Source organism: Pelophylax lessonae, assembly GCF_965119305.1.
Source record: "Pelophylax lessonae genome assembly, chromosome: 1".
Classification (NCBI taxonomy): Eukaryota; Metazoa; Chordata; class Amphibia; order Anura; family Ranidae; genus Pelophylax; species Pelophylax lessonae.
Window position 1 is genome coordinate 3,340,658 of NC_138768.1, and position 18,239 is coordinate 3,358,896.

The 18,239-nt window shown below is 48.7% G+C and overlaps 1 protein-coding gene across 1 annotated transcript; it reads left to right on the forward strand.

Annotated features, from left to right (window-relative positions):
* Nucleotides 1-434: 434 nt before the first annotated feature.
* On the forward strand, nucleotides 435-1,694 carry LOC309550486 (beta-1,4-galactosyltransferase galt-1-like; the record flags this gene model as incomplete). The annotated part of the gene is made up of 1 exon (XM_082250855.1): nucleotides 435-1,694. The coding sequence occupies one exon, from the start codon at nucleotides 435-437 to the stop codon at nucleotides 1,692-1,694; it is 1,260 nt and encodes a 419-aa protein (XP_082106981.1).
* Between the last annotated feature and the right edge of the window lie 16,545 nt (nucleotides 1,695-18,239).

Sequence of the window (18,239 nt, forward strand, 5' to 3'; positions counted from 1 at the left end):
AGCTTTGAGAAACGAGTTCCCATCAGATGAATTTTCCTCATGATTAACAGACAGCAGTGGGCACATTCCATGGTCACTATTTAGCCCATCAGCAGCTATGGAATCCATCCACTGCTGGCTACTGTCAATCACAAGGATGTTGGACTTGATTTGGAAGTAATCTTTCTCAGTGCTCTGAATGTCATGTTTACTTTGCATTTTATTTTACATATGTGTGTAGTTTGTGCTCTGTCTGTGTGATTGTGATGGGACCGAGTGTAAGTTCCTTTGGTGCTTAGACTGATATAACTGCTTCAGTGTTCTCTGTACAGCACTATGGTGTATGTAGATCATTTCCCCACATTCTAATTTAAAATTACAGATTTTAAATGATACTGAAGATGTTTGACTCTCTCTCTTGTCTTTTACAGCAATGATCACCTAATGGCACCAGGATGTGGACGTGTTTAAGATACATGTTATACACACTGTCCTCACTTGTGTGTGTTTCTGTGATTTTTTACTCCTACCATGTTCAAATCAGACAGAAGATGAGATCTCAGGAACCTCCCATTGCCATGGACACCATTACAGCTCTGGACAATCGAACATTTATTGTCTCTCTGTATCATGAGCCCAGACTTGGCCAATCAGTCCAGGTCATCGCCATCCTTCATATGTCCGTTAAAGAACTCTACTGTATCTTCCATTGTTTCACCAATCAGAACGTATTTGTCATGGCAGAAATAGATTTTCATAGAGACAGCTTTGGGTTCCCATATGGTATGGCGAATCTCCTGTGTGCAGAACCTTCTGGGTGTGATTACACTTATATGTCTTTCTCTTCCATCATTTCCACAAACACGAGTCAGAGCCATCTCTTTCAAGTCAGAAACCGTCCACCACAGCCAATCTCTTTTAATTTCACTGTCTGTATTTCTACTTTGTATGGAAACTACAACAATGTCCTCCAGATGATTCAGAGTATTGAGATGTACAAGATTCTGGGGGCCTCTAGAGTCACGATCTATAACACCAGCTGTTCCCAGGATGTAGATAAGGTGTTACGTCATTACATTGATGAAGGAACTTTAGAGGTGGTGCCATGGCCAATAGACCGCCATCTTCAGACATCAAAAATGTGGAAATACGCCCCAGGACTCACTGCAGAGATTGGCTATTTTGGACAAGTTGCAACCCTAAATGATTGTCTATACAGAAACATGTACAAAAGAAAGTTTGTTCTCCTCAATGATAATGATGAAATTATTCTTCCGATTATAGACCGGGACTGGCCTTCACTGATGGAGAGTCTCCAGAAACAGTTCCCGGACACAAGTGTATTCCGCTTTGAATCACACGTCTTCCCCACATCAGACAATAGCTCCAAATTTGACATGTGGTCTCATGTTCCCGGGGTCAATATTCTTCGACATGGTTTCCCAAATCCTCTTAACCCGAAAACGCATAATCCGCGTAAGATGATTGTAAATCCAAGGAAGGTGTTTCAGACTTCCATCCATTATGTTCCAAAATATGTAGGAAAATCTACAAATGTACCAAACAATATGGCCGTGACTTTTCACTGTAAAAGTAGCCGGAAGAAGGATATCGCCAGAGAGGACCAGGTTTGGGAGGACATACTGCGGATATACAATATGTCCTTAGTGCCAAAGGTGGATGCAGTGATTCAGAAACTTTTCCCTCTCCAATAGCATCTCTATTTTATCCTGTACAAAAAAAATCTGGAACCTTTTATTTTTCAACAGAATTTTGAGCAAACTAAATGTTGGTGGAGAGAGGTCACTTACAAGAAATCTCCACTGATTAGTTGCATGAAATAAAAATGTATGGAAATGCTGTATGTAAATTCATGTTCTGTTTGCTGAGTCTCTTCCCAGCACCACAATGTATTGTATAATGTTTTATATGAAAAGTCACTCACTATCACTATTCTTATTTTTCTCCATTGTTCCTTCGCTCTCTTCCCCCACTCCATAGTCACTTCCTGTGTGCCTCTTCTCCTTTCCCCATCCATGGCCATCTCCTCTGTGCCTCTTCTCTTTTTTCCTAAACAACAGTCTTTTCCTCCATGACTCCTCTCTCTTCCTCCATTCCATGGTCATCTCCACTGTGCCTCCTTTCTTTTCCCCCAACCCATGGTTATCTCCTTGGTGCCATCACTCTCTTCCTCCAATTCATGGTCATCTCCTCTGTACCTATTCTAGCTTTTCCCAATCCATGATAACCTGCTCTTAACCCCCCCCCCCCTTCTTCCACCCATCCGTTGTCATCTCTCGTCATCTCATATGTGCCCCCTCTTCTATTCCCTCATACATAGTCATCTCCTCTGTGCCAACACTCTCTTCCTCCTATTCATGGTCATCTCCTCTGTACCTATTCTAGCTTCCCTCAATCCATGGTAACCTGCTCTAAGCTCTTTGTCACCTCTCTCTTCCGACCATCCATCATCATCTCATTTGTGCCTCCTCTCTCTTCTTCCAATCCGTGGTTATCTCCATTGTGCCTCCTCTAACATTAGCCCAAACATGGCTCTTTCCTCAGTGCCTACTTTGGTCTTCTTCCAATCTGTGGTTATCTCCTCCGTGCCTCCTCTCCCATTAGCCCAAACATGGCTATCTCCTCAGTGCCTACTTTGGCTTCCCCCAATCCATGGTAACCTGTTCTTTGTCACCTCTCTCTTCAACCCATCAATCATCAGCTCATCTGTGCCTCCTCTCTCTTCCCCTAATCTATGGTCATCTTTTTGATTCCTCCTCTTCCCTTCCCCAATCATTGTAATATCCTTTTTGACTCCTCTCCCATTCCAAATACATCGTCATTTTCTCTGTGCCCACTCTTGCTTCCCCCAATTCTTATTTACCTGCTCTTTGTCACCTTTCTCTTCCACCCATCCTTCGTCATCTCATTTGTGCCTCCTCTCTCTCTCCTTTCCATAATCTATGGGCATCCTCTTGATTCCTCCTCTCTCTTCCCCCATCCATTGTCATCTCCTCCTCTATCTTTGCCCAATCCATGGTCATCTTCTCTGTGCCTTCTCTCTCTCTTCTTTCCATAGTCATGTCCTCTGTGTTTTTTTCTCTTTTTCTTCAACTCATTGTCATCTCTTCTGTGTCACCTCTCGTTTCCTCAATCCATGGTCATCTCCTTTGTGTTTCCCCCCAATCCACGGTAATCTCCTTTATGCATCCTTCCTCTTCACCAAAACATGGTCATCTCCTTGTTGCCTCAGATTTTTTCCTCAATCTGTGGTTATCTCCCCTATGCCTCTCTCCCATTCCCCCCTACATTGTCATCTCCAGCGTACCACCACTCTCTTCCTCCAATTCATGGTAAGCTGCTGTTCATCACCTCTCTCTCTTCCACCCATCAACTTTCATCTTGTTTTTCCCTACTCTCTCTTTTCCCAATCTATGGTCATCTTCCTAATTCCTCTTCCCCCTTCCCTCCATTCATTGTCATCACCTCTGTTCTTCCTCTCTTCGCTCAATCTATGGCCATTTCCTCTGCATTTTATATCTTCCCCCAGTATATGGCCATCTCCTCTGTTTTCCTCTATCTTTCCCCAACTCATGGTCATCTCCTCTGTACCGCCACTCTCTTCCCAAATCCATAGTCATTACCTCTGTGTTTACCCCTAATCTACGGTAATATGTTTGTGTACCTGGTGGAGACCAAGCTTCTGTTGCACCTCTCGTCCAAAACCCCAGTAGTGATGACAGGAGGTGTGAGGTTCCACATGAGGGCCAGTGCCCAGCTGGTGTTTGCAGAAATGAGATGACTGTAGATCACCAGGCAGGAACCAGGAACTGAAACATGGTGACACTTGATCAGCAGACAGGAACATACCCATTACATAAGCCAAAAGGTCATCAACAGCTGGAAAGCAAGGTACAGGAACTTAAGGCAGAGACACAGTCGGGATACAAGCCGGGATCAGTATACAGCCAGACAGTGAGGTACAGGAGCGCAAGACATGAGCAGAGTCAGAGTACAAGCTGAGGTAATAGCAGACATGCAGAAATTCAGAGACAGGTCAGGGGCAAGCTGGGTTGTACACGATAGGCAGGTATAACAGGTCAAGGCTCAGGTAAGCAGGAACTAGCTGAAGACCAATAAGCAATCTGTTCATGTCATAGTCTAGTTTAAATATGTCATTTGGTGCCAATGCCAATGCCAGGCGTGCATGTGTATATATCCACATTCCATTTGCACCCACACTAATACATTTGTAAGTAAGTGCCAGTGCCCCTCTTGCAGTGTGCCTTTGCTCAGAAGTATTAGCATGCACATGAGCATGGAAAAGCCTTCTGGTTCCAATACGTTCTGAGCTTCTTTTACATAATTTCCTTTATGCCTCCTACCTCTTCACCCATAATTATCTCCTTTGTGCCTCTGCTTTTTTCCGTCAATTTATGATAATGTCCTCCATTTCCCCTTTCTCTTGCTCCAATCCATGTGCATCTCACATACATAGTTATCTGCTCTGTGCCTCTTCTCTCTTCCACAAATCCATGATCATTTCTTTTATCCCCGTTCTCATTTTCCTTTTTCTTTTTTTTCACGTCTTTCAGTTCCAGTAGACAAAGTCTTAGCAACTTCCATGCGTTTGTAATCAGCTGCTAAGCAGCCGTAAGTACACATAATAACAGAATGAATTGGGTAGAAGCGAGAGCCTCAGGCTCCCTTTTATAAAGGGAAATTGTTGGTTCCTCTGGGAATGATTTGTTATAAAATACAGCAACAATTTGGAAGGTCCAGAATTCAGAGACAACAGGGCAGTTCCATCAACTATGCATAAATGAGCCTGGTTGAGTACAGCATAGAAGGCAGGAGTTTGGGAGGTGGCAATTCATGTTGGCACAGGGCAGTGGAATATGTTGATTTTGTGCTGCCCTAGGCAAGACTAAAATTGAGCACCCCCCTCCCCATCCTATGTAAATTTGCCCCACTCCTTCCTTTTTAACGGCTGTAACTCTCTTAAAAAATGTAAGGACTACAAGTCACAGCATGAACCCCTGAGATCACACGAGGGGGGGTGGGTGAGAGAGGGAGGGAGAAAGAGAGGGGGAATGAGAGAGGGAGGGAGAAATAGAGGGGGGATGAGAGAGAGAGAAAGCAAGGTGGGGGAGGGAGGGAGGGGGGATGAGAGAGACAGAGAGAGAGGGGGATGAGAGTGAGAGAAGGGGGAATGAGAGAGGGGGGGGTGAAAGGGGGGATGAGAGAGAGAGGGGGAGAGAAGGGGGGATGAGAGAGAAAGAGGGGGGGATGAGAGAGAGAGAGGGGGGATGAGAGAGAGAGAGAGGGGGTGAGAGAGAGGGGGGATGAGAGAGAGAGAGAGGGGGGGTGAGAGAGAGAGGGAGAATGAGAGAGGGGGGATAAGAGAGAGAGAGGGGATGAGAGAGAGAGGGAGGGGGGAGAGAGAGAGAGAGAGAGGGGGGGATTAGAGAGAGAGGGGGGGAGAGAGAGAAGGGGGTGTGAGGGGGTGAGAGAGAAAGGGGTGAGAATGAGAGATAAAGAGGGGGGGTGAGAGAGGCGGCTCTAGCAACCAGTGGCCAATAGAGTCTCAGGTGGAGGGGGGTGGCTTTTTTGCTGCCCCCCTGTAAAGTGCCGCCCTAGGCCTGGGCCTTGTCGGCCTAGGCCAAAATACAGCAGTGGCATAGGGTACCATCAAGATTAGCCTTTCTCAACTTTTTTAACATTGAGGATCCCTTGACATAACTTTTTGGCTCCAGGGAACACCTGCTAAAATTATTAAAGTGGAAGTCAACTGACTTTTACCTATAGGTAGTGTAGATATCTCCTAAATGTGCACCGTTTAGGAGATATTTACTGCACATGCAGCCAGTGACATCACTGGCCCATGTGCTCTGAAGGAATGGCCACCCATGCCGTTCCTTCAGAGCCCTGTCCTGTAAACGGTGGCTCCTGCGTGCATGCACGGCAGTGACATCATTGCAGCTCCGACCAGTCACAGAGCCAGAGTCTGTGAACCCATGAAGCAAGACGGGTGAAGATGGAAGTGGCCTCCAGCCCTCCAGGAGGGCTTCGTTTTAGGGTAAGTTTAACATAATGTGTAAGAATGAGATGCATACTAGCACATTAGTCCAGCGGTTTGCAACCATTTTAAATTACCAGCTTACAGTACATTAGTGTGACAGTCATAGGGAAGAAGGGAAGAATGCTCCTTGCATTTGTAGTCAATGGCAAGAACCCCCCCAACCCTTACACCTAGCAACCTCTTGAGAAACCTTAGGCTTCCATGAAACCCTAGTTGAGAAATACTGATCTAGAATTGCAGTTTAAAGTTTGTCTCTAGTCAGGGCCGGTGCAAGGATTTTTTCCACCCTAGGCAAAATAAAAATTGGCGCCCCCTCCCCATATGCTCTCCAACCCCCCATCCCAAGTTGCTGAAGGGGTTAAAAACCAGTGGCGGCTGGTGCTCCATTGGTCGAGGGGTGGCAGATGGACCTGGCCATGGACCCCCCCCCCCTCACTACAGACCTATCCCCCCCGGGCACCAGTTTACTCACCTTGTTCCTCCGGACGGCGACGGCTTCCCCCTCAGTCTCCTCCGTGTCCCCTCTCAGCGGCCGTCTCCTCCCTCCTCCTCCGCCAATAGGATGCCTTCTCCTTTGGCCAATTGACAAAAAGGTCTCAGGACCCGCTTCCTGATTGGCCGGGAGGAGAATCAGTGGGGCAATAACAAATATTCATTCGCTATTGTCTAACAACTGGGTGGGCTCAGGGCGCAGTGCTCTGCGCCCTGAGCCCACCCTTTTTTGAAGCCTATTAGAGCCTCTGGCTCCAATCACATGCTTCATGTAGATTAGGGGGCCGGACGCATGGATAGGGGGGTGGCGCCCCTGCGCCCCTAATGGATGGGCCGGTCACCACTGGTTAACACCCCTTCAGTGACTTACGGTAAGTCACTTACCTTGGGTCAGGCTCCGCCGGCGCCCTCTGCTAAGTTGCACCCTAGGCGGCTGCCTAGGTTGCCTTGCTGGTAGCTCCGGCCCTGTCTCTAGTAGTACATACATACAATACATACATACAATACACTCATTGAGCACAATTTGGGTGTTAGCTAGATCTGACGCCATTCTTTACCATGCCGGGAAAAGTCCAGGACCTGTTCAACATATGAGGCAGATGTATTGGGGGTGGCAAAAAGGAAGATCATGAACATCACACCGGGGTTAAGTGGGTTGTCCTGACAATAAAGCTGAAATTGTCTTCCCCCAGACAGCGGCTGTCTAGCAGTGTGAAATTCATAATTTGGAGATAATAGAATATCTTCGCACTCAGGAGTTGGTATTTTTCCATAGGATATAGAAAGGTTTTAAGACTTTGAGTGCTTTGAAAGTTTCCAGAGTTGGGTCAGAACCTGACTGGACCAAGGAGTGAACGTCTCTGGGGAGTCCATCCCAGTGAGGAAAGCAGGATTGTCCAGATATGACTATAGAGGTAGGCTGGGAGAGAGCAATCCTGCTCAAGTCTTATGAAAGGAGTCAGCAGCTGGGATGACCAGATACAGGGCCACTGTTAGAATTCATGGGGCACCATACAGCCCCCCTGACAGGGCCCCTCAACTTCACCTACACCCCACCTATGCCCCCGGGTGCAGCAGAAAAGCAGCACTGACTACACCTCAAAAAATGCAAAAGAAATCCCTCTGCTCTCACCTCCTGGGCCCCTCTGTTAACCTGATGGGGCCCAGGGAAATGTACTGTAATTTAGGTCCTAGTAAGCAAGTAGGAGTGAGGGTGTGGTCTAGTAAAATCCATTTACTCATTAAGGCAGAAATGAACAATAAAGCTGCCTTGGGCCCCCCTGTTTAGCCGATGGGGCCTGGACCCAGTACAACAGGACTGGTTGTACTGCTTTATCAGCGGCACTGACCAAATATATGTAGCAAGAAACTGGGACCAGACCATATGTATATATCCTTAAAGTGAGCTTTATTTACAGTGAAACAAAAGACAATCACACACCAGCCAATATTAACCATGAAGAAACCCCAGTGACAAAATACCTAACTAACCTAACAAGAGACCTAACCACTAACTAGATACACAATATATACAAAATGAGGGATGCTGGTAACAGGGGATACCAGGGATGCAAGGAGGAGGGAACTGAAGATTGGGTACAGAAACAAGGAGCAGGAATAAGCAGCAGGGTACAGGATGCACGGCTAGCTCAGGAGCAGGATACACAGGCATAAGGATCTGGCAGCAAAGATAGCAAGTAAAACACTGACGTGCCTTGTGCTAGTAGGAGAAGCATTATATGTCCTGCCAGCAGCTGAGACCATTTGGTACTAATTACTGGGGCCTGCTGCCATGTTTTGTGTCAGTATAGCAGTGGGCGGTGTCAGTAAGGGAGAGTTTGGTGTCAATAGTGCAGTAGACGGTGTCAGTTGGGGAGAGGTTGGTGTCAGTAGAGCAGTGGATGGTGTCAGTAGAGCAGAGATTGGTGTCAGTAGGTCAGTGGATGGTGTCATAAGGGGAGAGGTTGGTGTCAGAAGTTCAGTGGACGGTGTCAGTAGGGGAGAGGTTGGTGTCAGTAGAGCAGTGGATGGTGTCAGTAGAGCAGAGATTGGTGTCAGTAGGTCAGTGGATGGTGTCATAAGGGGAGAGGTTGGTGTCAGAAGTTCAGTGGACGGTGTCAGTAGGGGAGAGGTTGGTGTCAGTAGAGCAGTGGATGGTGTCAGTAGAGCAGAGATTGGTGTCAGTAGGTCAGTGGACGGTGTCAGTAGGGGAGAGGTTGGTGTTAGTAGGGCAGTGGTTGGTGTCAGTAGGGCAGTAGATGGTGTAAGTAGGGCAGAAGTTGTTGTCAGTAGGGCAGTGGACAGTGTCAGTAGGGCAGAGGTTGGTGTCAGTAGGGCAGAGGTTGGTGTCAGTAGGGCAGTGGATGGTGCCAGTAGAGCAGTGGACCGTGTCAGTAGGTCAGTGGACGGTGTCAGTAGGGGAGAGGTTGGTGTCAGAAGTTCAGTGGATGGTGTCAGTAGGGGAGAGGTTGGTGTTAGTAGGGCAGTGGTTGGTGTCAGTAGGGCAGTAGATGGTGTAAGTAGGGCAGAAGTTGTTGTCAGTAGGGCAGTGGACAGTGTCAGTAGGGCAGAGGTTGGTGTCAGTAGGGCAGAGGTTGGTGTCAGTAGGGCAGTAGATGATGTAAGTAGGGAAGAGGTTGGTGTCAGTAGGACAGTGGACAGTGTCAGTAGGGCAGTAGATGATGTAGTTAGGGGGAGTTTGGTGTTCGTAGTGCAGTGGACGGTGTCAGTAGGACAGTGGACGGTGTCAGTAAGACAGTGGACAGTGTCAGTAGGACAGTGGACGGTGTCAGTAAGACAGTGGACGGTGTCAGTAGGGCAGAGGACAGTGTCAGTAGGGCAGTGGATGATGTTAGTAGGGCAGAGGTTGGTGTCATTAGGGCAGCGGACAGTGTCAGTAGGGCAGTGGACAGTGTCGGTAGGGCAGTGGACAGTGTCAGTAGGGCAGAGGACGGTGTCAGTAGGGGAGAGGCTGCTTTCAGCAGGGCAGTGGACAGTGTAAGTCGGGGAAAGGTTGGTGTCAGTAGGGCAGTGGACGATGTCAGTAGGGGAGAGGTTGGTGTCAGTTGGGCAGTGCACAGTGTCAGTAGGGAGAGGTTGGTGTCAGTTGGGCAGTGCACAGTGTCAGTAGGGAGAGGTTGGTGTCAGTAGAGCAGTGGACAGTGTTAGTCCGGGAAAAGTTAGTGTCAGTAGAGAAGTGGACGGTGTCAGTAGGGTAGAGGTTGCCATCAGTAGGGCAGTGGATGGTATCAGTAGAGCAGTGGACGGTGTCAGTAGGGCAATGGATAGTGGCAGTAGGGTAGTGGATGGTGTCAGTAAGGGAGAGTTTGGCGTCAGAAGGGGAGAGGTTGGTGTCAGAAGGGCAGTGGACGGTGTCAGTAGGGCAGTGGATGGTGTCAGAAGGGGAGAGGTTAGTGTCAGTAGGGCAGTGGACAGGGTCAGTTAGGCAGAGGACAGTGTCAGTAGGGCAGGGGACTGTGTCAGTAGGGCAGGGGACGGTGTCAGTAGAGCAGTGGACCAGGTCAGTTGGACAGAGGATGGTGTCAGTTGGACAGTGGATGTGTCAGTAGGGCAGTGGCGGTGTCAGTAAGGCAGAGCTTGGTGTCAGTAGGACAGTGGATGCCTCAGTAAGGGCAGTGGATGGTGTCAATTATGGGGGATGGAGGAGCTCAGTTATGGGGGATGGAGGAGCTCAGTTATGGGGGATGAAGGAGCTCAGTTATGGGGGATGGAGGAGCTCAGTTATGGGGGATGAAGGAGCTCAGTTATGGGGATGGAGGAGCTTAGTTATGAAGAGAAGCTCGGTTATGGGGATTGGATGACCTCAGTTATAGAGGAAGGAGTAGCTCAGTAATGGGGGATGGGGGTGCTCAGTTATGGGAGCTGGAGTTGATCAGTTATGGGGGATGGAGGAGCTCAGCTATGTGGATGGAGAAACTCAGTTATGGGGGATGAAAGACCTCAGTTATGGGGGATGGGTTGCCTCAGTTATGGGGGATGGAGGAGCTCAGTTATGGGGGATGGGTTGCCTCAGTTATGGGGGATGGAGGAGCTCAGTTATGGGGGATGGATTGCCTCAGTTATGGGGGATGGGTTGCCTCAGTTATGGGGGATGGAGGAGCTCAGTTATGGGGGATGGAGGAGCTCAGTTATGGAGGATGGAGGAGCTCAGTTATGGGGGATTAAAGACCTCAGTTATTGGGGATGGAGGAGCTCAGTTATGGGGGATGGAGGAGCTTGGTTATGGGGGATGGAGGAGCTCAGTTATGAAGGATGAAGGAGCTCAGTTATGGGGGATGGAGGAGCTCAGTTATGGGGGATGGATTGCCTCAGTTATGGGGGATGGAGGAGCTCAGTTATGGGGGATGGATTGCCTCAGTTATGGGGGATGGAGGAGCTCAGTTATGGGGGATGGAGGAGCTCAGTTATGGGGGATGGAGGAGCTCAGTTATGGGGGATGGATTGTCTCAGTTATGGGGGATGGAGGAGCTCAGTTATGGGGGATGGAGGAGCTCAGTTATGGGGGATGGAGGAGTTCAGTTATGGGGGATGGAGGAGCTCAGTTATGGGGGATGGATTGCCTCAGTTATGGGGGGGATGGAGGAGCTCAGTTATGGGGGGTGGAGGAGCTCAGTTATGGGGGGTGGAGGAACTCAGTTATGAGGGATGGAGGGCTTCAGTTTTGAGGGATGGAGGACCTCAATTATGGGGGATGGAGAAGCTCGGTTATGGGGGTTGGATGACCTCAGTTATAGGGGATGGAGGAGCTCAGTAATGGGGGATGGAGGACCTCAGTTATGGGGGATGGAGGAGCTCAGCTATGTGGATGGAGAAGCTCAGTTATGGGGGATGGATGATCTTAGTTATGGAGGATGGAGGAGCTCAGTTATGAGGAATGAAGGACCTCAGTTATGGGGATAGAAGAGTTCCGTTATGGGGATGGAGGACCTCAGTTATGGGGATGGAGGAGTTCAGTTATGGGGATGGAGGACCTCAGTTATGGGGATGGAGGAGTTCAGTTATCGGGATGGAGGACCTCAGTTATGAGGAATGACTACAAACATTAAACCTATTCTCTGTGGAGGCAAATTGAAGTTAGTGGATGTATTACTAATCTCCAACATTGGTGTCAGCAGGCTTAATAATAACCCCCAGCATTGGTGGTGAATGTTGTACACCTAGCTTTGATGTCAGGGGAGACAATAATTACACCCAGTCAGCAGCAGTAGGGGTAGTCACCCCTGCATTGGTGATCAGTGGAAGCCAAATGTACCCCCCCCCCCGTTACATTTGTGGCATTGTCAGTGAAATGTAACCCCTATCCCTGCCTTATATTGGTGATCATGGCAGTAAAAGTTGATTCCCCCATCCTTACTCTATTCACTTTGGTGCTAATGGCAGTGAAAGTGTCAACCCCCCTGTATTGGTGGTCATGGCAGTAAAGATTAACCCCCCGTCCCTACTCCCATGACTTAGTGGACATAGCAGCGAAAGTGTTACCCCCCCCCTTATATTGGGGGCCTTACTGCCTTGACTTGAGATCTAGGTTCATGGTTACAAACATATTAAAACCATATATATATATATAGCAGCATAGAAACAGAAAATTGCTTTTTTGCCTGAAAAAAAACATAAAGAAAACCAAATGTACCAACCAAGACATATATTTATATTATTATTAGCATGATTCAACTCAACTAAGCCCTAACCTCCACCTAAACACACCCTCAGACTAAGAAACGATTACACATTTATCCCATGCATGCAGCCTTTTTCCAAAAGTCTGACCTTATAAAAATCATGAAAGGACAGAAAGAAAAGTAACCATGAACTCCCAGAGACTGACAGACAGCAGCTACAGCGACCTAACATTTCTCTATGCCTTTGTCAAGGCCCCCGGCCGCCACCTGTCCTTTTCAAGACTCCAAATCTTCCCAGCCTCACCCAGAATGTTGTGCACCACCCCCCCGACAAGAAAGACTTTTTTTCCGAGTGAAAGCCTGACACCGTGCATTCCATGTGACCACTACTAAGCTAACTAAAAAACGTTTTTTAGATTGCTCCTTTCCCCCCCCTCGGTGGTTTCCTGGGAGCGCTCTATTGATGAGGTTTTGCCGTTATATAAGATGACTTACATGCTGCGCAATTGCCCTAAGAAGTTTGATCGGGTGTGGCAGCCGTGGTTGGCCCCATCGGGCTAACCGGGGCTGACCGCCCGCTTTTATTATTGGTGCTTCTGGGCCTGGGGGCATGGGAAGGTTTGCTTAATATGACCTGTTTTATGATGCTAATGCTGTCCTTGCTGTCATCACTGTTCATGTAATCTGCTGGCTGTTTTATACTGTGTATTTGCTGTCCAACTTTTTGAATGTGTCTTTCCAAGTTTTTTCAATAAAGGAACCGTTTGAATTGTAAAAAAAAACACGTTTTTTAAAATCAAAATCCGAACGCGACTCAAAAGACCCGTATGACCAATCTGCATAACTCAAGCGGGAAAGGAAAGGGATACCCAGAGCCCCACCCACCCTCTTATAGACTTCTATATTGAAGGGGCACTGAAGCAAAAAATGGTTCATCATCTCCTCCACACCACCACAATCCACTCTTGAACAACCACGGTTCTCCGCAGAGCGATGCTTTAAGTTGCCTTTCACATAGAGTCTGCTATGGAACGAGAGCCAGGCCAAATCCTGACATTTTAAAGGAATTCTCTCTAGATTAATCAAACACAGGCCCTCCCTCATAACAGGGCCTGGGCAATCCCTCAAGGCCAGTGGCTCGCTAAAGGCAGATTCAACAACCCTCCTCTCCAGGGCCTTCCTAGGAAGAGACTTAATTTCCTCCGCCGTCACTCGCCACTACTGAAGCATTTTCAGGCAAGGGGCAATGTAATCCGGGAGCTTACTATGTCAGACCCTCAGAATTTTCACCAAGCGGTTCCTCTGCCAGCATGTTACCGAAATATGTTTCAAAAACAACAGAGAAAAGAATACCACCGGGTTGACCATACCTAAGCCAGGGGCAGACTGGTAACTTTTGGCCCAGGGGGCAAGTACAAACCAGAGGCCCATGGTGCAGTGACTCAGCCCCCCTCCCACTCTCCCTCTTCCCGTCCTCCTCCTAACCCCTATTCCAAACTGAAGCCCTGCTCCAGATACACTCTACTTACCGACTGAATCCATGTTCCTGACCTGGCCAGCAGGGGGTGATTGATGGGAGCTGGGACAGCTCAGTCCAGGCTTGACGGGGGTGAAGAGTCTCCAGTGGGGCATGGAATCGGCCTCTGCTCAGACACAGTTTACACCAGCCATGCTGCGGGGAGAGGCCTGCGCTCTGTCCTTGTCTTCAACTCATACTCAGTAGGCCAGTGGCAGGAACTTTTTACTTCTCTGCACTAGTAATCCGTTAGGCATGTCTGTGGCAGAAGCAGTGCAGCCTTTTTAGGGAGCATCAGAGTGGCCCAGGGGGCAATTGCCCCCCTGCCCCCTGGCCCAGTCCTCCCCTGACCTAAGCCACTCATACACCTGGGAAGATAGGTTACAGACCTCCTAATGAGGTTCAGTATGTTCCTCATAACAGCTGGAAGAAACAGCTGTAGATCCTTGCATAGAGAGAGACACTGGCAAAACACAGATAAAGCTGACATACAGAGATACTGGGATCAGGTAAGTTTTAATCAGGTCAACCCTTTCCCTGTAAGAGAGTTTCCATTCCTTCCAGCTGGCAACCTTGGCATCGGCATCTTGTAACCCAATTTGCAAGGCCGTAATCGCCGGGACAAAATTTGATGCCTAAAAACTTAAATTTCCTGCCAGAGCTCTGGGAAGGTGTCCGTAAGCTCAAAGCTATCGCTTCAGCATACTGCTTCATCACCGAGATCACCTCCTCAGACTCCTCTGTCCTGGAGATGAAAACAGACACGTCATCAGCACAGACCTCAACCCTCAAAGGGGGCTCACCAGGAATGCCCAAAGACACCCCGCACAATGGTCCAGTCTCTAACCTCCTGATGAAGGGATCGATTGCAAATGCATATAGCAGAGGACTCAAAGGACACCCTTGATGCACACCCGAGCCAACCTCAAAGGGCCATCCGATCCAACTATTCACAAGCATGAAGCTTGCAGCCCCTCTTTACAAAGTCTTCAGTCAATTGATAAAGCCTCCCTCCAGGCCATACTTGCCAAGAAGCAGCCATAGGTACCCATGATTGACCCAATCAAAAGCTTTGGTCTGGTCCAATGCCAGCAGGTACTTTCCCCAGCCTGCAGCCCTGCATTGTTCCAGGGCCTCCCAGACAGCTAACACCGCTGAAAAAGTGCTTCTACCCTTTACGAACAGTGCTGGGGGTGAGAAAGAAGATTGCCCGCTACAGACGATAAACGCCAGAAAATGATTTTTGCCAGTATCTTCCTATCAACATTGAGAAGGCTAATGGGCCACTAGTTCTCGAAGAATCTTTACCCTTTGACAGAAGAATCACCACAGATTGTCTCATGAAGGGAGAGAGTGAACCCTCTCTCAGACAGCCATTAAAAACCTCCACCAAATACGGGGCCAGAGTAACCTTAAAGTTCTTATAAAACTCAGCTGTCAATCCATCTGGCCTGGGCGACCTCTTAATGGGAAGCTTATCAATAGCCTTAACCACCTCATCTGCAGTGATGTCCTCTGTCAAACTCACCAGAGAACTGCCATTTCCCAGTCCTGGAATAGAATCCAGAAAACCTGACATGCCTGCCCGATCAAGGTCTCTACTACCCAGGAGGTCAGCATAATATGACCTGGAGGTTTCCAGGACCCCCGACTTGGACTTTGTCAAGGAACCCGTACTGTCAACCAGGCCTACAACTGACTTAACTGCTCTACCTTGTTTTCAATTCTGGTAAGGGTCGGGCGAGTGATATTTCCCATAATCCCTTTCCAGAACCAAAGAGGCATGCCTGTCATATTGACACTCCCTGAGCAAGAGTTTAACCTCAGAGATCATCGCTGGATCTCCGTTATTCGAGACAAGCCTATCAAGCTTCAACCGCAAACGCTGGTAGGTGACATACTTATCAAGCTGTTTATTTCTTCCTATAGCCTTGAAAAACCCAACAATCCTTCGTTTTGTAAGCTCCCACCACTCTGACTTACTGCTGCAAAAGTCCATGATCGATACCTGTGCCTGAAAAAGATCCTCAAAGGATTGACTCACCTTCTCATCGTCCAGGAGTGCCGAATTCAGCTTCCAGGTACCCCTCCCTCTAGGTGGTGTATTGGGGCTATTTAGAGTCACAGACAGAATACAGTGATCGGAAAACTCCACCGCCTGACACACTGGTGCCGAGAAGGCAGAGTTCCCCTTTAAAAAAAAAACTATCTATCCTACTCTGACTACTACCTCGCTAAAAAGTGAATCCCGTGTCGTCTGGGCAGCAGTGAATGTGCACATCAACCAGACCGGCCTCTCTAGCTATTTGATAAAAAAAAAAGCAGTCACAGTCCAGCCTGGCTCCGGTACCTTTCCTGTCCTTAGTCCTAGTGACGGTGTTGAAATCACCACCGAAGACAACTTGCTGGGCTGTAAAAAGAAAAGTCTTGACCTTCATGAAGAGGCATTTCCTGTTCCTTCTTGTCTGGGGTCCATAGATGTTAATCAGGCGCAGGTCCTGCCCCCCCATGGAGACGTCTAAGACCATGCATCTCCCCATTTCTAACCTCAATAATCTGCCGACAGGTTACCATGCTGGAAAAAAGTACCGCAACTCCAGTGCAAGGCTCGGCCGCAGGGGACCAGAAGGAGGGGCCGCACCTCCACTCCCTCTTTGCCAGATGGATATCGGCCAAACTAGACAACCGGGTCTCTTGCAAAAAGAAAATATCAGCATCAAACCTGCTGAGCAAAAATAAGGCCATGTTACGAGCACTTACTGATTTTATGCTGGCGACATTAATGGTCGCCACCTTCAGTGGAGTGGGAACCGCCAACAGGATAATTGAGGTACACGTTTCTTAACCTGCTTACCCCCCTCTTAGGAACTGACTGGCAACTTACGGCCCAGGAGGCAAGTACAAACCAGAGGCCCACGGTGCAGCGATTCGGCCCCCCTCCCACTCCCCCTCTTCCCAGCCTTCTCCTGACCCCCATTCCAGGATGAAGCTCTGCTCCGGGTACTCTCTACTCACCGGCTGAATCTGGCCTCCAACCATTCCATATCCTCATTCGACAATCCTGACGGCAGAACCCCCAGCCCCCCAGAACATCCTCAGCCAAAACCCCCGCATTAACACCTCTCCCCACATCATTCACCCCAACTTCCACATCATTCACCTTGCATTCTGAACCAGCCACTCTCATTCCCTTCCCTCCTCCCCCTACTATCATCCAATCCATCACCCACTGCACCCCTCTGTGTCTGCTGACCTCCAGCCACACTTCTGCCACGCCGAGTTGGAAGGGTTGGCACAACCATACACGCTGGTCCAGCACCCTCCATTGCTTTTACTACTCTAGGAAAAATAACAGGTGCAGACACAGACTTGACAACCACACTTTCTGACACTGACTGGGGAACCACAGACTTGGGGGGACTCTAGCCAGGCAAAACAGACACAGATTCTGATGGGACAAAGACATTAGGATCCCCTGGCACAAACTCAGCCAACCCAGACTCTTCCCTATCCAGATGGAAGGATTCCCCCACTAACTCAGGCCTATTGTGCAAAGCCCCAGGGCATTGGCTATAAGGGTGACCAACCTTATCACATAGGTTACAATTAATGATCTTACAGTCCCTTGCCAGATACCCCAGTTCCTGACACAAGGAACACTTCTGCTCTGGAGAGGAAGAGGAGAAATTTCCCTTGGCACCACATTTATGGCACAGCTTAGGTTGACCAGGGTAGAAGATGGTAAGCCTATCTCTACCAATAAAGGCAGAGGAGGGCAAATGATGGCCCACATTCTCACACACTCTCAACCTCATTGACACTGACCACCCACCCGTCCAGATTCCTCTATCATCCACAATCTTTTTTAGGGGACACAACATTTCACCAAACCTCCTCATCCAGACCCATAAATCCTCAGGGGGGTATAGACTCATTCCTTGTCAAGATAGTGACATTCTTTATCAAGGGCTGTCATGAGATAACTTTAACCACTTGCTGACCACCGCATGACTATTTACGCCGGCGGTCAGCCCCTCACAGGCAAAGCGACGTAGGGCTACGTTGCTAGCCTGTGAGGCTCTAGGGAGGTCATGGACTCTCCCGCGTGTTTGCCTGGCGGACCCGATGTCCGCCGGTCACTCGCGATCTTCCGTTACACCGGGAGAAAGGCAGGTGGCTAATATAAACAAAGCCGCCTGTCATTCTCCCCTGTGTAAGAATGGAGATCACACGGTTCTGCTATGTAGGACCGTTGATCACTGTTCTTACACATCAAGCCACAGCCAATCACAGTTAGAATCACGCCCCTAGGGACACACATAACCCCTCCCTCTCAAAAAAAGTTAACCCCTTCACTGCCAGTGTCATTTTACAGTAACAGTGCATATTTATAGCACTGATTACTGTAGTAATGTCACTGGTCACCCCAAAAGTGTCAAAAATGTCGGTCAAGGGTCCGATCTGTCCACCGCAATGTCGCAGTCCCGCAAAAAAAATTGCAGATCGCCGCCATTACGCGTTAAAAAAAAAA